Source organism: Venturia canescens, chromosome 10, assembly GCF_019457755.1.
Source record: "Venturia canescens isolate UGA chromosome 10, ASM1945775v1, whole genome shotgun sequence".
NCBI classification, from domain to species: Eukaryota; Metazoa; Arthropoda; class Insecta; order Hymenoptera; family Ichneumonidae; genus Venturia; species Venturia canescens.
Genome location: NC_057430.1, coordinates 15272306 through 15282821, shown reverse-complemented (window position 1 = coordinate 15282821; position 10516 = coordinate 15272306). Strand labels below are relative to the sequence as shown.

At 36.7% G+C, this 10516-nt stretch overlaps 2 protein-coding genes across 4 annotated transcripts; one reads left to right on the top strand and one right to left on the bottom strand.

Moving 5' to 3' along the window:
• Nucleotides 1-6315: 6315 nt before the first annotated feature.
• On the top strand, nucleotides 6316-9619 carry Urod (uroporphyrinogen decarboxylase). Of its 3 annotated transcripts, XM_043430156.1 has the most exons (8): nucleotides 6316-6896; nucleotides 6986-7046; nucleotides 7207-7688; nucleotides 7798-8095; nucleotides 8248-8406; nucleotides 8700-8999; nucleotides 9117-9290; nucleotides 9408-9619. In XM_043430156.1, exons 3-8 carry the CDS (start codon nucleotides 7672-7674, stop codon nucleotides 9546-9548), a joined length of 1089 nt encoding a protein of 362 aa, XP_043286091.1. In that variant the 5' UTR covers nucleotides 6316-6896; nucleotides 6986-7046; nucleotides 7207-7671; the 3' UTR covers nucleotides 9549-9619. The 3 variants fall into 3 exon arrangements, with proteins under 3 accessions (XP_043286091.1, XP_043286093.1, XP_043286092.1); XM_043430158.1 differs by having other exon boundaries at nucleotides 6317-7375; XM_043430157.1 differs by having other exon boundaries at nucleotides 6319-7611.
• BORCS7 (BLOC-1 related complex subunit 7) lies at nucleotides 9610-10383 on the bottom strand. Its single transcript, XM_043430161.1, has 2 exons — nucleotides 10008-10383; nucleotides 9610-9836 (listed from the first exon to the last, which is right to left on the bottom strand). Exons 1-2 carry the CDS (start codon nucleotides 10143-10145, stop codon nucleotides 9657-9659), a joined length of 318 nt encoding a protein of 105 aa, XP_043286096.1. The 5' UTR covers nucleotides 10146-10383; the 3' UTR covers nucleotides 9610-9656.
• Nucleotides 10384-10516: the final 133 nt, after the last annotated feature.

Below are 10516 nucleotides of genomic sequence, written 5' to 3'. Positions count from 1 at the left end.
TGAATTTGTATCTGAGGTTCGATTGGCCCACACACCCCAAAATAGTGAGTAAAATGCAAACATCGCTATAAAAATGGGTCAAAGTCGCCAACATGGGTATGGAAAAAGTTTTAGTGATGCAGATCGAGTACGCTGCATTTGTATTTTGATGCGCTGAAACCGAAACTGGTTATCGATTTAACTCGTACTTCTCCAAAATTTTGCTTTCTAGGAAAAAACTGGCTAAAATTGTTCTTTACGAATTTCGAGCAACTCAATCCGAATGCGGTTGCTAGTAGTCCCGAGAATGCATACTTCCGCTCGTGAAAAATAACCAAAAATAGCAAAAAAACGTAAAAAAATAGTTTTTTAAATGTTCTAAACATGAATGATTCATCTCGAATCATATACAAAAAAAAGATCTATATAATCTGTATTCAATAAACTAGAAACTGGGGAAGATAGTATAAAAAAGTTTAATATAAAACTACCGCAGGCATGATTGTTCTTTAGTTTGAATTCTGCGTAATTGATTTTTTTTTTTCATTTTCTGTAAGTAACAGGAGAAGATAAAAATTATCACCGATCTTAAACCGCGTTCTTCTCTGTTAACGGATTCTTTTCTCTTCGATCGAGATATGTAGCGGCTTTCTCTTCTTCTTTCTCTCTTTAGCGTCCAGCAAAAATATGCCATTATATTGATATTCCACCTTCCCTGATACCGATTCTCCATTTCACTGATATGTCTTATAAAATCTTTCTTCTTGTTCTTCACTTAGATCTCCAAGGTTTTCAGGAAAATAGTCGAGATGGGAGTGTAGAAAGTGCAGAATGATATTCATCAACCAGCCCACTTTTCTAAAATTTTCCAACAACTCTTCAACTAAATTTTGATAATTGTCACTTTTCGTATTTCCCAGCAAGTTTTAAGAAACGTTTTTGAAACTTTGCCAAGCTTTTTTCTCAGTATCGTTTATTTTTTTTTTATGAAATTTTCGTCTTCAAACAAACTACGAATTTTTGGTCCATCAAATATACCCCCCTAATTCCGCATCCCTCATCGCGGGTAGCTTTTCTCCCAAATACTGGAAACAATTGCCATCTTTGTTCAGAGCTTTTACATATTGCGTTATAAGAACAAGCTTAATGTGAAGTGGAAGTAGTATATCAGCCGATCTGACTCCAGATTCAGATTCAGCGCATCAAATTACATAAAAACAGCCCCGATTAATGTCGATGACAACTTTTATTATGCTTTTAACAGCAATTTTCCACCATTTTTGCTGTTTTTTGGAATTTACTCAATATTTTTGGAGTGCATCGGCCAATCTAACCGTAGATTCAGATTCAGCGCGTCAAATTACATAAAGAACATCTCCGAGTAAGGTCGAGGACAACTTTTATCATGCTTTTAACAGCGGTTTTCCGCCATTTTTGCGGTTTTTTGGAACTTACTCAAAATTTTGGAGGTATATTGGCCAATCCGGATCCGGATTCGCATTCAGCGGGCCAAAATATATAGATATTGATGGGTCTGGTTCTAGGTTTTAACCACTTTTTTTTTGTGTGACGGTGTACTTTTAATAATTCTATAAAGTGCTGGAGGCTAGAACTCTTTGAAAGGGTATACAAAAACACCTCAGTCATCATGAAGAACTATTAAATCAACTGGATCTCGTACGAATACGACAGTATCTCATGGATGAAGTTTCTTTTAATTAACAACAATAATGTAGTACATTTAACGGAATTAACAAAGACTAGAATACTTCGAAAAGTTATACCAGAACACACCAGTCACTATTCAAAACCATAAAATGCTGGCATATGTTTCGAAGTTGAAGTATCCTTCTACCGGGAATAATCATTTATTCAATTTTACGAAATGCTAAACTCTAGAACTCTCTGAAATGTTATACAGAAACACTCCAGTCATTCTTCAGAATCATTGAATAAACTGGAACTGGTTAGACTATGACAGCATTTTATAGTTGAAGTTTCTTTTTATCAATAATAATAATTTTAATAATTCCATAAAGCGCTGGAGGCTAGAACTTTTTGGAAAAATATACAGAAACACTCCAGTCATCATTCAGAACCATTGAGTGAACTGGAACTCGTACGATTATGACAGCATCTCATGGTTAAAGTTTCTTTTTATCATCGACGATAATTTTAATAATTCTATAAAGAAGAACTGAATAAACTGGCACACGTACAGGTACGACAGCATCTCATGGTTGAAGTTTTCTCTTATTTATAGTAATATTTCATTTAATTTCACGAAATGCTAAAGGCTGAAACTCTTTGGAAAGTTATACAGTAACACTCCAGTCATGATTTAAACCGTTGAATAAACTGGAACTCGTCAGAGCACGGTAGCATCTCATTGGCAGAATTCAACGAATATTTAATTGCAACGACCAGCTTACTGGGCAATAATACGAGCCCCGGGATAGGTCGTTATGATTAAGCATTTTCAATCGATGCTGTCAACCTTCTCCAATTGGTTTATAAAAACTTCAACCCATCCAAAGCTCACGAACAAATCTAAAATCACATACCATTGCAGCAAGCTTGAAGGAAGAACAAAACCAATTTTTAGCACTACTCATTCTGAATTAGAAACAGTCCTCATTCAGATATTTTCACGTTCTAGTTTCAAAATAATTTCTATCAAAACAAACCTGGAAATTCAAATCAGAAATCGAAAGGAAGTCGAAAAAATCGAGAAAATTTCTCTGTTCATTTCCTCTATCTTTACGAATATGAACCGGTTCTCAAAAAAATGTTTGTTTTTTTTAGTAGAAATCTATACTATACAAATTACGATAAATTTTTCATGAGATCAAAGATCTCAATTCAATCTGTGGTTCGACCAAAAAAATGATCAGTAACGGCTATCGTTTAAACTGATCGCTCGATGGGGAAAAAAACTAATAAATCACGTAAGTATATATAAGTATGCTGAATTTGTCAGTTTTGAAATCGTGTTTTGTTCAATGTTGTTACGATTTTTCACCAATCAATTTCTAGGCGTTTAATTTTTTTTATCAAGGCTGTAATGGAGGAATTCTCTGTCAAACCGGCTACTTTTTAACCTCATAACGGGTTATACTTTTTTGATATAACTTCATAACGGGTTATATCAAAGTACTACTAAAAGGCACTCTATGTGAATTTTTTCAGATTTTTAAATTCATTATTTTAGAAAATACCGTTTATTTTTCAAATGAATATATCTCGGAAACTTTTGAAAAAAAAATGTTTTCACATGAAAGGTGTAGTTTCGTGTTAGCTTTTGAACGGACGACTCGAAATAATTTTTACGTTGTGGTAACGATAACTTTTTACTGAAAGAGGGGGAATTATTTTTTTATTCAGAATCAGCCATTTTTTTCTGGCTGGAAAAATTACAGAGTCTTTCAGTATTTTTGACGAACTCGCGAAAAAATCGCCAGAGTGGTGCGGATTAAAGTACCGGTATGAAAAAATTAATTTGTGTGATTTCATTTTTTACCCTAGAGCCTCTGTCCGTGCCACTCTGGCGATTATTTTGCAATATCGTCAAACAAATTGGAAAACTCTGTAATTTTTTCAGCCAAAAAAAATGACTGTTTCTGAATAAAAAAAATAATTCTCCCTTTTTTCGTAAAAAATCATAGTTACTAGAACGTAAAAATTATTTTTAGTCGTCCGCTCAAAAGCTAACACGAATAAAACTACAACTTTTATGTGAAAAAATTTTCTTTTAGTTACTCCAAGTTTCTGAGATATATTCATTTGAAAAAAAAAACGGTATTTTCTGATATTATGAATTTAAAAATCTGAAATAACTCACATAGAGTAGTAGTAAGTTTTAGTTCGACAAAGAATCCCTCAATGGTAAATTGCATGCATAAATATTTAACGATAATTGATTCGGGAGAGAATACTCATAAAAAAACGCATTCATTTTGAAGCTGATTGTTAGAGCAAGAGTAAATTTTGCCACGATACATATAGAGTAAGACTTATGTATTAAGCGACAGAGCTGTCTGGCACTATTTCTGTCGTTGGTTACGGCATTCCGATGCCTCATTCATTCGAAGAAATTAGTGAATTATCTATCAGTTCTCGAAAAGTTTGATCAACCAACCAAAAAAAAAAAATTTTACATAGCATTGAAATCAAAAAAATTTTTTTTTTTTTGCAATCAATAAATGAAAAATTGATACTGTATAATGAAATTATAATCGAATAGATCGATTTAGAACTTTTATCATTTGACTCGTATGGAGAATGGAGACTTAAATAATGATTTTAACCATTCAACGACCCTGCAGACAGCGAAGCGCTGCATTGCATTAGATGATAGGCGGTAGCAGCACCGATTAGGCTCAGCGCTGCAGCGTTCGACGCCACAGAGCGTACACACCGTGCCGGCACTGTGCAGTCTCGGCAACATCTATGCTTGCATCATGTGACGCTTGTGTGCTGTTGCCGTGCCGCTTCTGAAGTGTATGCGAATGCAGCACGTAACGGCACGGTATAAGCACGCCGTGCCGTTACACCGTGGCGTTAGAAATCAGTCATGTTCGGACAGACATAACGCGTATGTAACGGCACGCGTACCGTGCCGCGCAGTCACCGTGCCGTCACCGTGCTGGAAACTGTCTATCTGGGCCGGTGAAGTGGAATCGACTATCCCAAGATTTTCTTAAATTTCACTGACTCCTTGAATGTTATTGTCAAGAACATTTACAAATAACAAAAGCAAATAAAAATGGTCGCCGCGCCGAGTGCTTCTGATCGAAGCACAGGATTGGACCTCACATAGATGCGAGGGGGTTGCTCCTAAACAAAATGGACGAAAAAAAAACCTCGAGTCACAATTTTCTGAAAATAATCCGACAGAGTAAACGAATCGAAAAATCAATAAAACACAATCTTCGGTTTACTTATATTACGAATACGACGACATCGATGTTTTTCTATAAAATATACGAAAACGTATATTTTCATAAATTAGCATGAATTTCGATGACATACAAAGCTCATCTCGCGTATATCACTTAATTAAGTATGCAGTGGCGACACACTTGAATCTCGTCATTTTCTTTGTAAATTCGTGTGAATGGAGAAAAGATACGTGGGAAGAAGAGAAACAGAGGACCAGCTACGTGCAATGCCACAATAATAGAGCAGGAGACGGGAAATGGGTAAAAAAAGATGGAAACAAGGAGATCGCGGGTAGGAAGAAATTGTGAAAGAGGAAGGGGAAAGCTACTAACCTACAGAGCGTGAGTGAGTGTAGCCGTAACGGCCGGTGCACAAGGAGAGTGGAATTAACCGTTAGTCTGCGCCTCCGACGACGCTCCCGTCGACTCTTTCGTGTTTATATTTGTTTGCTCGTTTCTTTTCTCATTCGTTTGTTTTCCTCGCAGCGGACTGCGTCACGCTGCAACGGAAAAGATGGGGAAGTGGCGGTTTTTTTTTTTTTTAATTTGCTTCAATTCGTATCAAAAATCGTTTCTGACGTATGAATCTCTAGAACAGTCGATCCGTGGTGCGATTAACTAATGGATGACTCATTAACAGTTCACTTCTCCGACTAGCGACTCGAGCACCCGGGAAAAAAAAATCCTTATCAGTGATAGCTCAAAATCATCATCAGGAAAAGAATTCTCAATTACTCTATAATCAATGAATGACGATTAGATTGGTGCAACGTCAACTTCAATATACGCATGCGAGACATTCCACGTCACTTTAGCCCGTGACCTCAATTATTTTCTATCATCCTCATTTTTCTTTCGTGATACTCTACAAATGAAATTTTTCCAATAGTGTTTCTATGTCTCGATCTTTTCTTCTCGAAATTAGTTAAAATTTTTCAAAAAAATCAAGTTTTTGAATGATTAAGAAACTGCTCGAGAGACACGTGAACTTGTTGAAGCATTTTCCAAATAGTTTCCACAAAATCCGTTATAATTTCAGTAACTACGTCAATCCCGAAGCCCTGGATAATTTTTTTTCCTTATTGTCAGTACCAATTGAAAAAGAACAGCTCTAGGCCTGTCAAATCAGAATTTGGGATCGTAAAATCTACTGAAAACGCGATTTGCGAACTGAAGAAAAATCAATAAATTCGAATAGAATGTCAGGAAAATGGACTGACGAGTCTCAAAAATGAAAAAACTTACGTCTGTCGATATCTCTGTTAGTTCAAAAGCTATCAACGAGTGAATGTTTCGAGAACTTTCGAAGACGAATATTTTCGAAAAAAATAGTATTTGAAATAAGAGAGATAGAAATCTTATTAGTCGAACGTCTCAATAGTTATATCATTTCGCTCACGCCGGGTATTTGTATAAAATTTCTCCGATTTTTCGTTATCGCAGTGTTCATAGTTCACGAAAAATTTCTCACTATCCGTACGATTTTTTCCTCATTCCTGCATCGATGAACAAGTCCCGCGATACGTATTTTCGATTTTTTTCCCCTCTAAACACGCCATTGGGAGCTGTGAGCCTCGATAATGAGTGGCAGTATTGCTCACGAGAAACTTCGAGAATGTTGTCTGTTGAAATTTTTGTATTTTTTTTTCAACTTTCGCTTCGGGTAATAAGTATCTTACGACATGAAATTGTATAGAAATTGATTATCCAGTTTTGTTGAGACTACTCGGACAAAAAATTCCGATTATATCAGCCAAATTTAACAGTTTGCGAAATAATGGAATATAAAGAACGGTGATTTAACGCGAGGCAGGGAAAAATGTTCCGTATTTATTCCCCCTCGTATTTATCAATGCCACAAATAGCCCCAACACAATGAGTATAGATTCGAGGGACTCGTTCCCTATATTGACCTTGAGACAGAATCGACCGATAAGAGTAATCATCGATCGTTGATTGTACCTCACCATGACGAAGGTCAGTTCGATTGTTAGACTCATGATTTATTAAAAGATATATTGACAGTTAAGTTCACGTTGTCGGAGAATTAAAACATCGAGGGATAGTTCCAGCAGTGCGACTCTTGTTATTCATTGGATTGATGTCCTCGTCTGCTCGGATTTATCGGTGAACGTTTATTTTTTTCTTTTATTCGATCAAACCATAATTCGTGATCATAACAACAACAGTTTACGTGTAATTCACGCACAAACATCGAGAAGAATCCGCGATGGAAATTCGTACCTCCACCATTTTCGTTCGGTTACCGTTTGTCCACTTTGTCCAGGTTACAGTGTCTCTCTGATGTAAAAACGGGAACGATACGAACTATTCAAACACTGGTCGACCTCAAATTTCTTGTAGCTGGATTAGTCTTCCATCAACCGCTGATAAGACGTTCGATTTTCTTATCGACGAGAAATTTCAACTATTTCTTGTACCAGCGGATTGTCGAAGTAAGCACGGAGACAAAAAGTTCGAACGAGTGGCGCTGCAATCGACTTTCCATGTGCCCCGAGAGATAGTTTATCGGGAAATTAAATCCAGTCAGCCCAGTCAGCTGGGAGAACAGTTGTAACGAATATGCTGTTTGGATATTTCGACTAAGTTTAATATTGTATAAAATAGTGTGTATTTACGAAAACAGGAAATCATTGAACGTGAAAGAAAATTATCACCTAAACAATTGAAAGTGAGCGTGAAACATGAATTTACAAAAACAATCATGACATAAAAATTGTAGAACAACGTAATGAAATATGAAAAAAAGTAATTGTTCCCGGTGCAATGATTCCATTGTAGTTTGTAAAACAATAAAATAATTGACAACTTTCGTTCCACTCCCGGAAATTACGATTCAAAAATTTTGTTATTTCAGCATGGCTCAGCACAATTTTCCAGCATTAAAAAACGATAGGTTTTTGAAAGCAGCCCGAGGAGAGGAAGTAGATAAAGCTCCCGTTTGGATAATGCGGCAAGCTGGCAGATACTTGCCGGAATTTCGTGAATTTCGGACGAAACATGATTTTTTTACTATTTGTCAGACTCCAGCCCTCGCTTGCGAAGTTACCTTGCAACCGATTCGTCGTTTCGATTTGGACGCGAGTATAATTTTTTCTGATATCCTCGTTATTCCACAAGCAATGGGTTTGGTCGTCGAAATGAGACCAGGAGTGGTGAGTTTATGGAAATAACGAATGTGATTTCCCCAAGAAATATATTCACGAATAATTATCAACGAAAATCATAATCCTTGGAAAAGAAATCGAAATCAGCTGACAATGAGCAATCGGACAATTGATTTTCAAAATTATTTCCCTCTTTCAAGGGTCCTGTTCTACCTGAACCATTGACTACTCCAACAGAGATGAGCAGACTGAAAAAACCAAATGTGGACCAAGATCTCGGTTACGTTGGTGAGGCAATAACGCTCACGAGACACAGTCTGGAGGGAAAAGTACCTCTTATAGGATTCACAGGAGCACCAGTATGACAATTGAACTTTAAAATCTATATGACTGACTTTGATAATTAAATTATCTGGTAACTCAGGGAATGAAAATTTTTCAATTACATGGAAAAAAAGCCTCGTTGATGGGGTTGAGTGCTTTGTTAAATATGGAATCAATATTTAGTTCTTCGTGTTGTAAAAAATCAATGGGTTTTTCAACGAATTTTTTATTTATAGTTTTCTCGCAATGGAATACTTTCTAACTGCAGTGTAATAATCGTAGAATAGTTTTTGTTAGTCCTGTTTTTATTGTGGGAATTGTTTGACAGTGGACGCTGATGGGTTACATGGTACAAGGAGGAGGAAGTTCGACAATGGCTCAGGCCCGTTCGTGGCTTTACAAATACCCAGAAGATTCTCACAGGCTTTTGCAAATGATAACAGATGTAATAGTGGACTATCTCGTGATGCAAGTCAAAGCAGGAGCTCAAGCTCTTCAAGTATTCGAAAGCAACGGCGATTATTTGAATGACGAACTTTTCGTTGAATTTTCGTTCAATTACATCAAACAAATAAGCAAAAAAGTCAAGACCAAATTGGATGAACTTGCGATACCAAGAGTGCCAATGGTGATGAACCGTTAATACTTTCAGATGAAAATTTCTTTAGATTTCGTGTGGAATATCGAATTTCATGGAATCTACTGATCGAATTAATGAATAATGAAATAATGGTATTTTCTCCAGATTGCTTTTCCTAAGGGAGCGACTATGAAGTCACTAGAAATCCTGGCAAAGGATGAATGCTACGATGTGATAGGTTTAGATTGGACAGTGGATCCACAGGAAGCGAGAACTCGGTTGGGCTCAAAGGTGACGTTACAAGGAAATATGGACCCATGCGCGCTCTATGGAACAGAGGTACAGTCTAAATTTGTATCTTGAGGAATGTGAACAACTGCAGAATGTCTGATGAAAACATTCTAAGGACCAACACTTTAGTAAGCTGCGTAGTTCAAAGACAAATTGTTTTTTCAGCAAAACGTGCGAGAACGAGGCTGTAAAATGGTGGAGAACTTTGGCAAGACTAGATACATAGCAAATTTGGGGCATGGAATATTACCAGATGCTCCGATAGCTTCCGTCGAAGCTTTCGTCAAAGGTGTTCATTCGGTTTAATGATTTCTTTTTGAAAATATTTTATAAATTGTAAATAAGGGAGTAAAGTGAATAAAGGGAATTATAAATAACGTATTCTTGTGTTTATTTACAATAAATAATACTGCCTTATCGCTGCATCGCTCGCACTTGTTCCGTCACATCTTCCAGTTTCATGGAACTGCGGTCTATGGCATTCAACTGTATTTCCAAGTGAGACGTCATCAGGACAAGCTTTTTTAAATTTACTTCTGCGTTTTCAAGACTGTGCTCCTGCAGAGTGAAATTTTTAGCTGAATGCATCAGCACCTGGAATATTAAGTCGTTTTATATTTAAATCTCTGGGATTTTGCTGTTCTTGCTAAATTCTAAAAAAATCATTCACAAAAAAATCATAAATTCAACACATATTTTGGGTCCTCATGCGAATCTTTTCTCATTTAAATTCGCGGATCATAATTCCTCAAAGAAGTTTCTTACATCACTACTTTTCGAGCCCCGTTGAATTTGTCTCGCGAGAGAGGCAATGTTATTGACGTTAACCTGAACTCTGTCAGCGAGTCGCATTTTAGACTCGACAAAGAGGCTACGCGCACTGGTGCTCGACGCCGAAGCCATATTTAGACTTTTTCCAAACTCAACGATCAAATTCTAATTATTCTTTCATGTCGATCGTTACTTTATAAGCTCCTCAAACTTTCGTAAGTATAACTTATTTGTGTTTATGTCGATTATTGACATTTCCAACTGCTCCAACGAACTCGACCCAACTCGACCGCTTGGCTAAGGACAGTTCGCAATTCACTAACATTGTCGGAGATGGCGGCGACAGTATTTACCAAAAGTGGACAAAATTTTACGTCCTCTGAGGGGAGAGGGGATTCTAAGGAAATGCTTTTATATTTATAAACCTTTTACAGAGTCGCCGATTCTAGTGTCTCTCAGTAAAAATATTTTCATCTTAGGTCATCGAAGAAAATCACTGAAAA